Source organism: Hemitrygon akajei, chromosome 6 (genome assembly GCF_048418815.1).
Source record: "Hemitrygon akajei chromosome 6, sHemAka1.3, whole genome shotgun sequence".
NCBI classification, from domain to species: Eukaryota; Metazoa; Chordata; class Chondrichthyes; order Myliobatiformes; family Dasyatidae; genus Hemitrygon; species Hemitrygon akajei.
In genome coordinates, this window is record NC_133129.1 from 117,364,308 (window position 1) to 117,381,424 (window position 17,117).

General features: G+C 43.4%; 1 protein-coding gene across 1 annotated transcript in view; it reads right to left on the bottom strand.

The window, feature by feature from the left end:
• nup160 (nucleoporin 160) overlaps positions 1-17,117 on the bottom strand; it is an 80,171-nt gene that overhangs the window by 24,015 nt on the left and 39,039 nt on the right. Inside the window, exons 18-23 of the mRNA XM_073049116.1 lie at positions 16,582-16,718; positions 15,185-15,255; positions 13,807-13,966; positions 3,316-3,385; positions 2,132-2,230; positions 341-460 (exon numbers count right to left, since the gene is read on the bottom strand). Of these exons, the coding sequence (XP_072905217.1) occupies positions 341-460; positions 2,132-2,230; positions 3,316-3,385; positions 13,807-13,966; positions 15,185-15,255; positions 16,582-16,718 (657 nt within the window). The remainder of the gene's footprint in view (positions 1-340; positions 461-2,131; positions 2,231-3,315; positions 3,386-13,806; positions 13,967-15,184; positions 15,256-16,581; positions 16,719-17,117) is intronic.

Here is a 17,117-nt window from a genome sequence, read left to right on the forward strand (position 1 = left end):
TAGAGTCCCAAAGGAACTAGTAAGAGAAAGCAATCTTCCATTCTGCTTTCAGTAACTCTTGGTACACTAGGCCCATCAGATGCACCACAAAACCACATGGGAAAGAGTGGTATTGAAATTATAGGAGGAGGGAGCAAGAAATGTAAAATCAAAATGGAGACAGAAAATAATGACTGCTGATCAAAAGCAACTGAAAATCTCAAGTCATCCCATTGATAAACAAAGGCTCACATCTATCCTGTGCTTAAAGTCAGACTCCAGCCCACTTATCCTCAGTACCCAAGCAACCCTGCCACTGGTGCAAGACTCAAGAGAACCCAAAGTACAGTTCAATACACACCTTGTTGTAATACTGCACCCTGGGATTAGAGGCAGCTTCCTCATCCTCCACGCGGATCAGTCTGTCCAGGAACTCTTCCCTCCCCACTGCTGCAGCACCATCACAGAAACACTCCAGAGCCTGGAAGGAAATAGTGGCACTCTCAGGTTGCAAATCCAAGGAATATACAACACCTGACTGGGAGGACAGAGATCTGAACCAGTTCTCATCACCTTGTACCTACCGGAATGGGCTGAAGAGGAAAAACAGGACAGATCGTGATCTCATGCGTCTGTTCATTGGCCTCTCCTCAAGTGGACAGTGGCAAATTCTAGATGTACCACTACTTCACTAGAAGTATCATGGTGCTGCACAGAAGATGCATCAAACAAATAATGCTATACCAATCATGGTAAAGGCATGGTCAAGAGACTGGGGTGGGGGGGGGGGGGAGGCATTAAGAGGCTTCAGGAAAGGATGCTAGAACTTAATTTTGGCAGTCAAAGGAAAGATTGATGACGCTGGAAAGGGTAACCTCAGAAAAGATAAATTTGGAGTAGAGACAACTTGAAGGGTTATAGAGATGGGGAAGATGACAAATGACCACCACAACCATAAAGGAGTTTGAAGTGCAGGATGTGTAATAGAGATATTGTTTAAGATGAAGTCAGTGCAGGCCAGTGAGGAGAGGGGGTGGGGATGATGTGTGAATGGGACGGAGTACAGCAGCTTTAAATAGGAAACCCGGCCAGAAGTTCATCTGAGTAGTTTTATCCAGCGGAAACAAAAGGAGTGAATTAGGGCTTCAGGCACAGGCTAATGATGTAGAAATCTGCAGTGAGGTCAAATGCAGCCTAGATTTAAATAGCTGTAAAGGAATAGGAATGAAGGCACGAGCTAGGAACACAGATTGTGACAGGAAAAGGCCATGGTCTCCCTCCATGAGACTGGGAGGAATTTATTTGTTCAAGCAGTGCACATATTCAATGTAGAATGAATGGGGGAGGCAAGGACTGGGAAAGGAGACAGCAAACTCCATCTGGACACTACAGCATTCAGCTAGAAATTGACGTGGTCTTCGTATTACTGCCAAGGGGTATTATGTAGATGAGAAAATGGAAGTATGGACTAGATTACTGTCAGACAGCAGGAATAACTAAACTCGCATGGAAAGAGGAACCTTTTTATTGGCTATCCCTTGTCACAAGTACCCTCAGATCTAACTGGATCACATAGGATGTAGTTAGTCAATTAGCTCATAAATACTTCTGTACTGAGGCAGTAAAATAAGCAGTGCTGCATTGTATTGGAATGAGATTTGAATTAATCTCCATTCCACAACCTACTCCCAGATTCAGAACAGGCTCTCACCCACTATCTACCTACTCACTCATCAAGCTAATAAGCTGAAATTACAACATCATTATTGAGAGCTGTTCATCTGTTTTTGGACTCCGTTAAACAAGGAATTTGCTTTGAAAATCAAACATGAGTAAAGGAAGTAATGTCCACACAAAATGCTAGAGGAACTCAGCAAGCCAGGCAACATCTGTGGAAAAGAGTACAGTCGATGTTTCGGGCTGAGACCCTTTGACAGTACTTGGCCCAAAATGTCGACATAGGTGCTATCTAGTCTGCTGAGTTCCTCCAGCCTTTTGTGTGCATAGCTTGGATTTACAGCATCTGCAGATTTTCTCATTTGTGAAGGGAAGTAATGTATAATTTTCACCCATGTCTATTGCTAGTGCTGAAAGCAACAACACAAATTCCCTCACCAACATTCTTTATCCTTCACTCTCACCAGAGTCTTACCTTGTACCCTTCACCTGTGGCCAGGTAACACTGCCCCAGGACAAACCGCCGTGAGCCAACATTAACTTCACACCAGGGTTGTAATAGACGCACATATTCCTTTAAAAACATGTAAATGGTTAGTGGCATTTACTAAACACAACGAAGTATCTCAACAGTGAGAATTCACAGCTTAGAGCACACAATCACAATACAGACATGTTCTTACATGCAGCCTTCCCTCAGCTTTTCTCATTAGCTGGCAGAAACAGGGGTACAGCTACACAAGCCCAGCACGTAACATTAATTCAATTCAGTCACAGTTTATCAAAATTGTGTTAACAAGTTCAGATTATTTCACAGTAAACAAGACTTAGTTTGCCCATGAAACATAGAATGATGCAAGGAGGGAGAAGAAAAAATTTCTGTACTGTTACATGTGGGCAGCGCATTATACACATTTAAACAAGTTACTTTGTAATAGTAGGCTGCTGCCAGCGGGGAAATGCTATGAAGACACGACAAGGAAAGTGAATGCAATCATCTGCAAATGATTGCAGAGGAAAAAAATATGACCCATCAAAACTAATCTGGCCTCTGCTGCCCCTCCACCCCACAAATGTATCCACATTCCCGTGATCCACATCCTGCAATTGGGACTCCATTAGGTGAGCTGTAAACACAGTAAAATACAGTGCAAAGATCCTCTCCTGGGTTCTTCTCAGAAAGATCAAACACATAATTGAAGACAACCGACATCCAAACATTCACCTTGCTCTGCTCTAGGTATGGCACCAGCACCAACAATGGCAATTTTATTGGGCTGTTGGATGCTGCACTTGTTCAGATGTTGCCGTGTCAAGGAAAATCACTCCTAGCCCTGGATTTTAGTCCTTTTATTGTTTTTTTAGCCAAATAATAGGGAAACCTGGTTCACAACCATCTCCCACCCCCACACTGGCGTTTTTATTCTTTAAGTTGGGTGGGAGACAGTTACGAGCAGCTGCATACAAGTAATCAAAATGCATGGGAATCTAGTGGGGAATGCCAGAAATATTCAGAGGTGCTGTACTATTCTATGTTCCATGTCTCCCTCATAGCAGCAAAATCAAGCTGCTCACAATACCAACAGATCACACCTTCAGACTGAGATTTCAAGTTTCATTACTTTAAGAGGTAATGAATAGAAAAGTTAAACCACGTACCTGAAGCTGTACATACTGACAGTGTCCCATGAGAAACTCAGGAAACAGGAAACTGGTGTTATTTGGCCATCTGAATCAGAGTTAAGGAAGAACAGGGATGCCCAAGACCACTGAAGAGGGTCAAAAGACAACTGACATGAGCTACACACTAGGGACAAAACGTGCAGTCACAGAAAGACGGTTCAATGGAGCAGGTGAGGTGTTTGACCTTGTCAGCTCCTCTTCCCAATGGTTTCTCTATCAGGTGAACAAACCAGCACACGTACGTCCTTGAAGCTTCCAGGGGAGCAAACAAGACCAGTGAGGTAGAACTTAGAAAGGGAAAGGACAAATCGGTATGAAGACAAAAAGTTGATTTATTACCATATTCAGAGAATGCAATAATTACAGCCAATGATTTTCTTCCTCAGACAAGCAACACAGATGCACCTGAAGGATGCATACGTAGGCTCCTGCTCTGCTCTCTTTACACTTATATGTCTATGTGGCTAGGCACAGCTCAAATGCCATATACAAATTAACCAACAACAGCTTTTGTTGGCCGAATTTCAGATGGCAACAAGGGGCATAGATGAGTGAGACAACAGGAGTGAGGGTGAGTGGTATCACAACAATAGTATCACGCAGTGTTAGTGAGACCAAGGAATTGATTGTGGACTTCAGGAAGGGGAAGTTTGGAGGACACACATTGGTGGAAACGGTGAGCATCTTTAAGCTCCTGGTCAGCCTCTGAGGATTTGCATATCCTGGGCCCAACAAATGAATGCAATCACAAAAAAAACACCAGTGGTGTACTTCATCAAGAGTTTGAGGTGACTCTTGCAGATTTCTACAGATAAACAGTGGAAAGTATTCTGACTGGTTACATCATGGCTTGGTATGGTGCCTCTAATGCACGGAAATGCAAAAGGCCGCAAAGTGTTGAGATTCAGCCAACTCCATCACGGGCACAACCCTCCTGGCCATCAAGGACATCTTTAAGAGATGCACTCTCAAGAAGGCGATTTTCATCAGTAAAGACCTTTACCATCTGGGATATGCCTGCATTGCCTTACTATCATCAGGGAGGAGCTACAGCACACTGAAGACACACACTCAATGATCCAGGAACAACAACTCTTCCTCCATAGAGTCATAAAAAAGTACAGCACAGTAACAGGCCTTTCAGTCAGTCTACTCCACGCCAAACCATTTAAACTGCTTAGTCCCATCAATCTGTAACTGGACCATAGCCTTACATACCCCTCTCTCCCATCTATGTACTTACCCAAACTTCTCTTAAATGTTGAAATCAAGCTCGCATGTGACATTTGCACTGGCAGCTCATTCCACTCTTTACAACCCCGAGTGAAGTTTCACTTCAAGTTCCTCTTAAACATTTCACCTTTCAATCTTAACCCATGACCTCTGGTTGTAGTCTTACCCAACTGTGGAAAAAGATGATTACATTTACCTTACCTATACCCCTCAATTTTGTATACCTCCATCAAATCTCTCTGCAATCTTTTAGTTTCCAAGGAATAAAGTCCCAACTCATTCAATCTTTCCTTTTAACGCCCTTGTAAATTTTCTCTGTACTCTTCAACCTTATTTACACCTGACCAAAACTGCATCAATACTCTAAATAAGGCCTCACTAACATCTTATACAACTTCAACACAACATCCCAACTCCTGTGCTTAATACTTCATCTATGAAGATCAATGTGCCAAAAGCTTTCTTTATGATCTTCTCTACCTGTGACACGGCTTTCAGTAAATTATGAACCAGTATCCTTTTATTCTACAGCATTCCTTACCGAAGCCCAACACCTCACACCTTTCTATATTAAATTCCACCTGCCATTTTTCCAGCCTTTTTCCCTAGGTGGTCCAGATCTCGCTGCAAGCTCTGACAGACTTCTTCCCTGTCCGCTACACCCCCAACCTTAGTGTGTTTTGCAAATTTGCTTATTCAGTTAACCATATGATCATCCAGATAGTTGAAATAGATGACAACAACAATGTATGCATCAGATTTATGAACGGTCCATGAACATTGCCTCATTATTTATCTTTTGAATGATTTATTTTTGTAGCTTATGGTAATTTTACGCCTTGCACCGTACTGCTGCTTTAACAAAAATATTCACAACATATTATCAGCCCTACCCAAGTTTGGAGTGTGAGTGTGTATATACAAAAAAGCAGACGTGATGAAATCTGATCCTTTCTGGTGGCACAGGCATGGGGAGTGAGAGTGTCAGTGTTAGAGTTGGAAGAGAGAGGAGCAGATTTGGGCAAGGCCGGTCTGTGCAGGAGCCGGTAAGACACAGTAAACGTTTATGTCAGAGGCCTAAACTCAGCTGCAAATAAAAGGTAGGTGGGGTCAAACAGAGTGGTCATTGTTTGAGTGTGCCAGTGACTGAATATGAAGGCTTTGGCTCAACAGGCAGGGGTACAGTTTAGAAGTGACAGGCCTTTTTTCCCCCCCTTAGTACATAGTCAGGATGAAACGCTCCTCTTATCAGAAAAGTTGGGATACCTGATGGTTTCCCTGATGACATCATCTGCGGGAACTGACAGACCGGGTCAAGGAGTTGTACTTAGGATCATTTGAGAGGCTGAAAATATTATAGACGAGACTTTTGAAGAGGTGGTCACACCCAGAGTACAGGCTTTGGACAGTAGACGGGTGACCACCTAGAGAGGTAAGGGGATTAAGAAGTCAGTGCAAGGTTACCCTGTGGCCATTTCCCTCAGCAACAAGTATACCCCTATGGATACTGCTGGGAGGGGATGACCCATCAGATCACAACAGCAGCAGCCAGGCTAGCGGTACTGTGGCTGGCTCTGAGGCTCGACAGGGAAGGGTAAAGCCAGGCAGCGCAGTAGTTACAGGGGATTCTATAGTTAGCACTTCAGAAAGGAGATTATATGGCCACAAGAGACACCAGGATGGTGCGTTGCCTCCCAGGTGCTAGATATTCACAAAGAGGAGGGTGAACTGCTAGGGGCCATGGTGCATATTGGCACCAATGGAAGGGGAAGAGGTCCTATGCACTGAGTATTTAAGAGTTGGAAAGAGGCTGAAGAGAAGGACCTCTTCTCCAGATTACTCCCTGTGCCATGGGCTAGGGCAGGTAGGAATGAGGTGACAGTACAGATGAAGAAGGTGGTGCAGTGGACAGGGTTTCAAGTTCTTGGATCATTTTCTGAGGGAGAGGTGATCAGTACAAGAGGGACAGGTGGCACCTGAACGGGAGGAAAACCAATATCCTGGCCAGGAGATTTGTTGATACTACTTTGGAGTTTAAACTAGTTTTGCAGGGTGCTGGGAACAGGAGCCCGAAGTCAGTAAGGGAAGGATCGGACCAGAAGGTAGATTTTAGGGAAAGTATTGAAAGGCAAAAATCAAAGTAATAGGTATGATGGGTCAGATAGTTTGAAGTGTGTGTACTTTAATGCTAAAAGGCAGAGAGTTTAAAAAGGAAGGGGACTTCCAACAGTTGTTTTTTGGATCGGGACAAGAAGGGCGGCATGAGAGCTAAATTCTGAAGGAAGGCAACTTTTAAAAAAACTTCGAGTACAAGAAGGGCGAGACTGCACAGGTGCGTGACGTAGACAGGACAGCGCGGAGAGTTTAAAAAGAAGACCACCCTATACAGCGGGCAGTGGAGTAAGTGGCAGCAGGGTGTAGGGCTTTGGCTCAACGGGCTTAGACAGTAACGGGAAGAGGTGAGAGTGAGGCACCAACTCGGTCAGACAGAGGAACAGCAGGGCTCACACAGCTAACCATATGAGCTAACGGTTTAAAAAATTTGTGTGTTTGGTGAGGTAAGTGGGTGAGTAGACATTTTTCCTTGTTTCATTCCTGTAGAATTAGGTAGCATGTCTGCAGGGTTATTGCTTTGTTCAGGGTGTCAGATGTGGGAATCCTGGGAGACCTCCAGCCTCCCTGATGGCCACATCTGCGTCAGGTGCACCGAGATGCAGCTCCTCAGAGACCATATTAGGGATGCATGTCTCTGGGAGCTGAACATCCAAGGATACACGGTGTGTCAGAAGGATAGGTAGGTAGGCAGAGGGGGTGGCGTGGCTTTACTGGTAAGAAATGATATTAAATCATTAGAAAGAGGTGACATAGGATCGGAAGGTGTTGAATCTTTATGGGTTGAGCTAAGAAATAGCAGAGGTAAAAGGACCCTGATGGCAGTTATATACAGGCTTCCTAACAGTTGCAGTGATGTGGACTACAAATTAAAACAGGAAATAGAAAAGGCTTGCCAGAAGGGCAGTGTTATGGTAATTGTAGGGGATTTTAACATGCGAGAGGATTGGGAAAATCAGGTCGGCACTGGATCTCAAGAGAGAGGATTTGTTGAAAGTCTGCGAGATGGCTTTTTAGAACAGCTTGTTTTTGAGCCAACTAGGGAATCGGCTGTACTGGATTGGGTATTGTGTAATGAACCAGAGGTGATTAGAGAGATTGAGGTGAAGGAACCCTTAGGAGGCAGCGATCATAACATGGTGAGTTCACTGTGAAATTTGAGAAAGAGAAGCCCAAATCCGATGTGTCGGTATTTCAGTGGAGTAAAGGAAATTACAGTGGCATGAGAGAGGAACTAGCCAAAGTTGACTGGAAAGGGACACTAGCGGGAAGGACGGCAGAGCAGCAGTGGCTGGAGTTTATGCGAGAAGTGAGGAAGGTGCAAGATAGATATATTCCAAAAAAGAAGAAATTTTCAAATGGAAAAGGGATGCAACCGTGGCTAACAAGAGAAGTCAAAGCCAAAGTAAAAGCAGAGGGTATACAAGGAAGCAAAAATTAGTGGGAAGACAGAGGATTGGGAAGTTTTTAAAAGCTTATGAAAGGAAACTTAAGAAGGTCACTAAGAGGGAAAAGATGAACTATGAAAGGAAGCTAGCAAATAATATCAAAGAGGATACTAAAAGCTTTTTCAAGTATATAAAGAGTAAAAGACAGGTGAGAGTAGATATAGGACCGATAGAAATTGATGCTGGAGATAAGATGGCGGAGGAACTGAATAAGTATTTTGCATCAGTCTTCACTGAGGAAGACATCAGCAGTATACCGAAGGGTGTCAGGGAAGAGAAGTGTGCGCAGTCACAATTACAACAGAGGAAGTAGCTGTGGAGATTGCGGAAGCATTAGCAATGATTTAAAGGCAATAGATTCTGGCATAGTTCCGGAGGTTTGGAAGATTGCAAATGTCACTCCGTTATTTAAGAAGGGGGCAAGGAAGCAAAAAGGAAATTATAGACTTGTTAGCTTGACATCGGTGGTTGGGAAGTTGTTGGGAGTCGATTGTCAAGGATGAGGTTACGGAGTACCTGGAGGCATATGACAAGATAGGGAGAACTCAGCATGGTTTCCTTAAAGGAGAACCCTGCCTGACAAACCTATTGCAATTTTTTGAGGAAATTACAAGTAGGCTAGACAAGGGAGATGCAGTGGATGTTGTGTATTTGGATTTTCAGAAGGCCTTTGACAAGGTGCCGCACATGAGGCTGCTAAACAAGGTAAGAGCCCATGGAATTATGGGAAAGTTTTTTACGTGGATAAAGTGTTGGCTGATCAGCAGGAAACAGAAAGTGGGAATAAAGGGATCCCATTCTGGTTGGCTGCCGGTTACCAGTGGTGTTCCACAGGGGTCCGTCTTAGGGCCGCTTCTTTACACGTTGTATATCAACGATTTAGATTATGAAATAGATAGCTTTGTGGCTAAGTTTGCTGAAGATACAAAAATAGGTGGAAGGGCTGGTAGTGCTGAGGAAACAGTCTGCAGAGAGACTTGGATAGATTGGGAGAATGGGCAAAGAAGTGGCAAATGAAATACAATGTTGGAAAGTGTATGGTCATGCACTTTGGTAGAAGAAATAAATGGGCAGACTATTATTTAAATAGGGAGAAAATTCAAAGTTCTGAGATGCAACGGGACTTGGGAGTCCTTGCGCAGGATACCCTTAAGGTTAACCTCCAGGTTGAGTCGGTGGTGAAAAAGGCGAATGCAATGTTGGCATTCATTTCTAGAGGAATAGAGTATAGGAGCAGGGATGTGATGATGAGGCTCTATAAAGCACTGGTAAGACCTCACTTGGAGTACTGTGTGCAGTTTTGGGCTCCTTATTTAGAAAGGATGTGCTGACATTGGAGAGGGTTCAGAGAAGATTCACTGGAATGATTCCAGGAATGAGGGGGTTAACATATGAGGAACGTTTGACTGCTCTTGGACTAAACTCCTTGGAGTTTAGAAGAATGAGGGGGGACCTCAGAAACATTTTGAATGTTGAAAGGCATGGACAGAGTGGATGTGGCAGTTGTTTCCCATGGTGGGGGAGTCTAGTACGAGATGACATGACTTAAGGATTGAAGGGCGCCCATTCAGAACAGAGATGTGATGAAATTTTTTTAGCCAGAGGGTGGTGAATCTGTGGAATTTGTTGCCACGGGCGGCAGTGGAGGCCAAGTCATTGGGTGTATTTAAGGCAGAGATTGATAGGTATCTGAGTAGTCAGGGCATCAAAGGTTATGGTGAAAAGGCGGGGGAGTGGGACTAAATGGGAGAATGATAAAATGATTCTCATGATAAAATGGCAGAGCAGACTCGATGGGCCAAATGGCCGACTTCTGCTCCTTTGTCTTATGGTCTAAGTATTATGGGTAAAGGTGATGAACTTAAGAGCATGGATCAGTACGTGGAATATGATGTGGCCATTACTGAAACTTGGTTGAGAGTGGCAGGAATGATTAATACACCAGGTTTTCAAAGTTTTAGAAAAGATAGAGGAGGTGGTAAAGGGGGAGGGGGTTGCACTACTAATCAGGGATAATATCACAGCTGCACTCAGGGGCCAGACCCCGAGTCCATTTGGGTAAAACTCAGGAATAGGAAGAACCCCCCCCCCCCCACCTCAATAGCCACCAGGATACTGAGGAACAGATATGTAATCAGATTAGGGAAACATGTAAAACTAATATGGCTGTTGTCATAAGGGGATTTCAACTTCCCCAATATAAACAAGGACCTTCTTAGTGCAAGGGGTTTAGATGGGGCAGAATTTGTCAAGTGTATCCAGGAAGGTTTCTTAAGCATATATGGGGTTGGTCCAATGTGGAGAGGGGACATACTAGATCTGGTGTTGGGTAATGAGCCTGGCCAGGTGACTGACTTTCCGGTGGGGGAACAGTGAGCACAACTCCTTTAACGCTCAGAATAGCTATAGATAAGGATGGGTATGGTCCTTGCAGTAGAGTCTTAATTTGAAATAGGGCAAATTATGAGGGCATTAGGCAGGAATTAAGTGTTAACTGGGAATCCCTTTTCTCTAGCAAGTCCATATTAGACAGTGGAGGATGTTTAAAGATCAGTTGCGCAAAGTACAGGAAAGGTACATTCCTGTTCGAAGGACGGATGGAGATTAAAAGGTAAGAGAACCTTGGATGCCCAGAGAGGTGATGATTTTAGTCAAGAAGGAAAAGTAGGTAAAACTTCAGAAGTTAGGACCATACAAAGGACACAAGGAGTTTAAATAAGTCAGAAAAAAACCTCAAGAAGGGAATTAGGAAAGCCAGGAGGGGCCATGGTAGGATTAAGGTAAATCCCAAGGCATTTTATGCATACACTAAGAGTAGAGGATAACTAGGGAGAGGGTGGGACCATTCAAGGGATGAGTGGTGGGGAGATAGAAACATTTGCCTGGATGTGGGAAATGTGAGTGAAGTACTTAGAATACTTTGCTTCAGTAATTACCAAGGAAGAGGATACGGAGGAACAGAAGATCATTGCTGAGTGTATAAATGTGTTTGGGCTTTTAGAGTTCAAGGAGGAGACTGTTGGGCCTCTTAATGAGTATTAACGTGGATAAGACCCCAGGGCCTGATGGGATTTAGCTCAGGTTATAGAAGGAGGCAAGAGATGAGATTGCTGGACCTTGATAAGTATCTTCGTGTCCTCTCTAGGCACAGGCAGGGTCCCAGAAGACTGCCGAGCGGCTAATGTTGTCCTTCTATTTAAGGAGGAAAAATACTGGGGAAGAGTCTTAGAGAGGGTATACAAGCATTTGGAGACCCATGGCTTAATTCGGGAGAGCCACGCTGGTTCTCAATTCTACTTCCCATTCCGACACATCAGTCCATGGCCTCCTCTACTCTCGCAATGAGGCCACATTCACATTGGAGGAGCAACACCTTATATTCTGCCTGGGCAGCCTCCAACCTGATAATGAATACCGATTTCTTTAACTTCCACTAATTGCAACCCCTTTTACCATTCCCATTTCCCTCACTCACCTCTGGTGCTCCTCCCCTTCCCTTTCTTCCATGGTCTTCTGCACTATCAGATACCCCGCTCTCCAGCCCTTTATGTCTCTCATCAATCAACTTCCCAGCTCTTCACCCCTCCTCCCTCTCCCTGTTGCACTGATCACCCACCATCTTGTTCTACTACTTCCTCCCCTCTCCCACTTCCTTACTCTGACAGTCCTGACAAAAAGGTCTCAGCCCGAAAAGTAGCCTGTTTACTCTTTTCCATAGATACTGCCTGGCCTGCTGAGTTTGCATTATGTCAGCATTATGTTTGCATTGCATGGCCTTGTGCTTGGCACGTTGTGTCTTACCAATTGAGTTTTTTGACAGGGTGACGAGAGAGAGACTGATGAAGGAAGGACAGTGGATGTGTCTACATGGAGTTTAGTAAGGCATCTGACTAAGTTCCTTATGGGAGGCTAATCCAGAAGATTAAGATTGAAGGAGTCCATGGTGAATTGGCAGTTTGGATTCAAAACTGGTTTGACAGAGGGTAGTGGTCAAGGGGACTTATTTGAGCTGGAGTTCTGTAATTAGTGGTGTTCCACAGGGATCTGTGCTAGGACCTCTGCTGTTTGGGATGTATATAAATGACCTGGATGAAAATGTAGATGGGTGGGTGAGTAAGTTTGCAGATGATACCAAGATTGGTGGAGTCATAGATAGTGTATAAGACTAGCAAAAAAAAAGCATGATATAGATCCGTTGCAAATATGGGCGCACAGAAATGACAATGGAGTTTAATCAAGATAAATGAGAGGTGTTGCACCTTAGTACGGCAAATGCAAAAAGACAGTACATTGTTAAGGGGAAGATGCTTAACAGTGTTGCTGAGCAGAGAAATCTTGGGATCCAAGTTCACAGCTCCTTGAAAGTGGCTACACAGGTTGATCGGGTGATTAAGAAGGCTTATGGAATGCTTGCTGTTTTAGGTGAGGCACTGAGTTCAAAAGTTAAGAGGTAATGTTGCAACTTTATAGAACTCTGATTAGGCCACATTTGAAGTATTGCATACAGTTCTGGTCGCCCCCACTATAGGAAGAATGTTGAGGCTTTGAAGAGGGTGCAGAGGAGGTTTTCCAGGATGCTGCCTGGTTTAGAGGGCACGTGCTATCATGAGAGGCTGGACAAACTTGGATTGTTTTCTCATGAACAGCAGAAGCTGAGAGGAGAGTTGTTAAGAGGTTTTTAAGATTATGAGAGGCATAGACAGAGTGGACAGAGAGTGTCTTTACCCCAGGGTTGAAATGTCTAATATCAGAGGGCATGCATTGAAGGTGAGGGGGATAAGATCAAAGGGGATGTGAGAGGTAAGTTTTTATTAATTCAGAATGGTGGATGCCTGGATAGAGCTGTCTTGTATGGTGATAGATACAAATAGATTAGAGGCTTTTAATAGCTGTTTAGATAGGCACATGAATGTGAGGAAGATGGAGGGATATGGACATACTGTAGGTAGGGGGGATTAATTCGGGGAGGGGGGTTGATTTACTTTTTAGCTGGTTTGGCACAAATGGAGCAACCAAGAATACTGTCAACAGGAGAAGTACGCAAGGTTGTTGCTTGAATGGGTTGTGGGAAAGCTCCCAAGTACTCGTGAGGAGATGGATTATGTTTGGAAGCAACTCTGCAGTCCAATCTCAGAGCCTGTCCTGGTGCCAGGTGGTCAGTTTCTTTATTCCTTGGTTTAACAATGTTTAAGAACTGCCAAGTTCACATCAGAGTTAGTGATAAACTTGTTACCATGGATATGGAGTCATAATTTGGCAAGAATGGGAAAAAACAGACTTCAACTCCAAGGTGTATTGGTGAACCAGATGGATGACAATCCAGTGGCCTTGTGATCATTTCCAAACCACGTTTTACTTTTAAATTATTAACTCAATTTATCAAATGGCAGTGAGTGGCCTTTAACACCCACAGCTGAACTCATAGTATAATGTGTATTTAACAGATTACATGGGTCAAAATTCTAATGACAGCTTACTATCCTGAAACATCTAGTTTCTTCAAGTGACCTGTAAGTATTGGTAAAAAACATTATCAATTTACCTGCTCACAATCTCAACATCCTGTCTCTCAGCTATTCCCTTAGCTTCTGTCTGTCTCTGATGATCTATGTAGATCATGCAAGTTACAAAGAGATAATTATTTTGCTATATGAAGCACCATTGTAAAGGATACAAATATTGGAGGAGGTAGTTTGTAATGGCAATGCCAGTTTGTCCCCAGTTGATTGTCGACTGATTTAAAGGGCTATTTTCTTGGGATAACAACCGGGAAAGGATTTGTTTTCTGGCCACCTGCTGGTAGAATAGCTCTACCACCGTACGTTGACTGCTGGCTAGAAAATAATTTGTCAGTGTTACCTTAATCAGGATTAGAAACGAATGCCTTGAACACAAAGATAAAGAATTGCATCCATTCATATCTGCCAACAGTTAGCTAGCAACTGAAAGACAGAATCAGAAATGGTACCAGCCATTGTAAAAAGTTCATCTCAATGTATTAACAGTCCAAACAAGGGAACATACAATGAGATACCAAGCTAAGAATGGAAAAACATATTGATAAAATGATAGATTCCTTCTTCTCCAGCCCTTTATCTTTCCACTTGGCTTCATCCATCACCTAACTATTCTCCTTCTCCTCTGCCACCTCCATTTTGACATCTTCCTTCCTTCCTTTACAGTCCTGAAGAAGAGTCTCAGCCCGAAACATCAACTGTTCATTCATTTCCATAAATGTTGCCTGAGTTGGGAGTTCCTCCGGCATTTTGTGTGTGTTGCTTTGGATTTCTAGCACCTGCAGTCTTTCTCATGCTTATAATACAGGGGACACTTGACTATGCATGTTGAAGGAAGAATAAATGCACAATTTTCTGCATGGGAAGAGAATTCAGAAATGGGAGGGGCTTAGGAGCCCTAATTCAAGATTCCCGTAAGATTAACTTGCAGGTTAAATTGGTAGTAGGAAAGGCAGATGCAATGTTAGCATTCATTGTGAGAGGACTAAAATGTAAAAGCAAGGATGCACTACTGAGGCTTTATAAGGGCGTTAGTGGCCACGAGTGGCAGTAGTGCTATTGATGCATAGGAATGTAATAAGAAAATACTGAGAGCATTGACTACGAATGTAAAGAATGAAAAGGAATGGCAGGATTCTCTAGGACATACCCTCTTCTTATTACAGCCATTGAGGAGGAGGTAGAGGAGCCTGAAGACTCTCTTTCGACAACTCAGAAACAGCTACTTGAACAGAAAATGAAGCCAATCTCGTCATTCCCTTTTCTTTGCACCATTTATTTTGTAATTTATAGTAATTTTAAGTCTTTGCATTTTACTACTACAGCAAAATAAATTTCACATCATAAGACAGTGATAATAAATCTGATTTTGATTCTACCTTCATCCTATGAACATTGATCTATAATTTCACAGACCTTCAACTTTGGGTTTCAAATACCTGTCAACATGGGCTGTCAAGAGATCTTTTCATTTTGCCGTACACCAATCCCTTGCCCAACCTACCCCATGGTCAGAGATCTGACAAATGTACCTACCTGCACGCTGTGACGTTAGGGCATTGGAATCTGACAGCTCTAACACTGACAACTGTCGCAGGTTCGATTCCCTGAAACCAGAAAAAAATCGTAAGCTGCTTTTCTAATTATTCACCTTGTTATGTCTCTTATAGAACTCCAGGTTCAGACGCTCCTTAACCACTACCATCATCAATCTGTCAATGCTGCAGTCAGGCGTTCCTACCTGCTTCAAATGGGTGGCAATCATTACAGTGCCCAAGAACAGGGTGAGCTGCCTCAACAATGATCACCCAGGGGCATCCATGTCTACTGCAATGAAGTGCTTTGAGAAGTTAGTCATGGCTAGGATCAACTCCTGCTTAAGCAAGGACCTAGACCTGCTGTGGATGTCCACTCGGCCTTTGATCACCTGGACAGGTGACTGTTTATTCACTACAGTTCAGTGTTCAACACCAATCAGACAGCGGGACTTCAGGAAGGGCAAGTCCAGGGGACACACACCAGTCCTCATCAAGGAATCAGAAGTGGAAAGAGTGAGCAGGTTAAAGCTCATGGGTGTCAGCATCTCTGAAAAATCTATCCTTGCCTCATTATTTTGATGCAATTACAAAATGGCACAACAGCGGCTGTATTTCATTAGGAGTTTGAGAAGAATTGGTAGGTCACCAAAGGCACTTGCAAGTTTCCATGGAGAGCAATCTAACTGGCTGCATCACCATCTGGTATGGAGGGGCAGAGGATCGGAAAAAACTGCATAAAGTTGTAAACTCAGCCAGCTACATCATGGGCACTATCCAGCATCCAGAGCACCTTCAAACACGGTGCCTCGAAAAGGCAGCATCCATTATAAAGGACCCCATCACCCAGGACATGCCCTTTTCTCACTACTACCAGTAAGGAAGGGCTACAGGAGCCTGAAGACATACACACATTTTGAACAGCTTCTTCCCCTTCACCATCAAATTTCTGAATAGACAGTGAATCCATGAACACTTCCTTACAAACTTTCCCCTGTTTTTGCACTACCATATTTGAACTATTCCCCCTTTTGATGCTTGGCTATTGGTAAACAATAGCATTTATAGTAAGACAGAGATACAAGAGTCTGCAGACACTGAAATATGGGGCAACAGACAAAAAGCTGGAAAAATCCAGCGGGCCTGTCAGCATCTACGGAGGGAAATAGTTCATATTTTGGGTCAAGACCATTCACCAGGACTGCAAGGTGAAGGGTCTCAATCTGAAATATTATCTGTCTAATTCCCTCCATACATACCGCCCAACCATCGAGTTTCTCCAGCTTTTTTTCTGTCTTAATATCAAGTTAAACTTAAGTACCTTTTATGGTTGTATTTCACTAGAGGAACTAGATGTTATATCAAAATATTTCTTTCCTCAGATCTTAGATTACTTACAAAGTGTCACCAGGCACTGCTGATGCCAAGGACTGACAAGCCCATCTCATTACAAAGTAGGAGCACACGAGGAGTGATGTCCGAGGAATAAGTTCCTGTTGGAGCTGCAAGAGGTATCCACCAGCTCCCAAACTCACCTGTAGAGCAGCACACAAGAAGAGCTGTCAATGAAATGTTCTCTGCAGGTTCACTATAGACACAAATTCTAAAGTTACAAACTCCCAGAGTTACCAAACTACAGTAATATTGCTCTAATTTAGTCATTGAGGTTGGAGCATCTTTGGAAAGGAATTTCCTCCAACTTTAATCCCATTTTTAAAAATCCTGGATAAATGCAAACAACAGATAAAAATCCAAAGAGCCTAGTATGCAAACCCAGAAAACAACAAGTAAATACTTTGAAAAGTCAGTCACTTTGGAGATATCATGAGGACATGCCCTCTTCTCATTACTACCATTGCGGAGGAAGTTTAGGAGGCTGAAGACTCAATCTCAATGTTTTGAAACAGCTTCTCTTCTTCATGAGATTTCTGAAT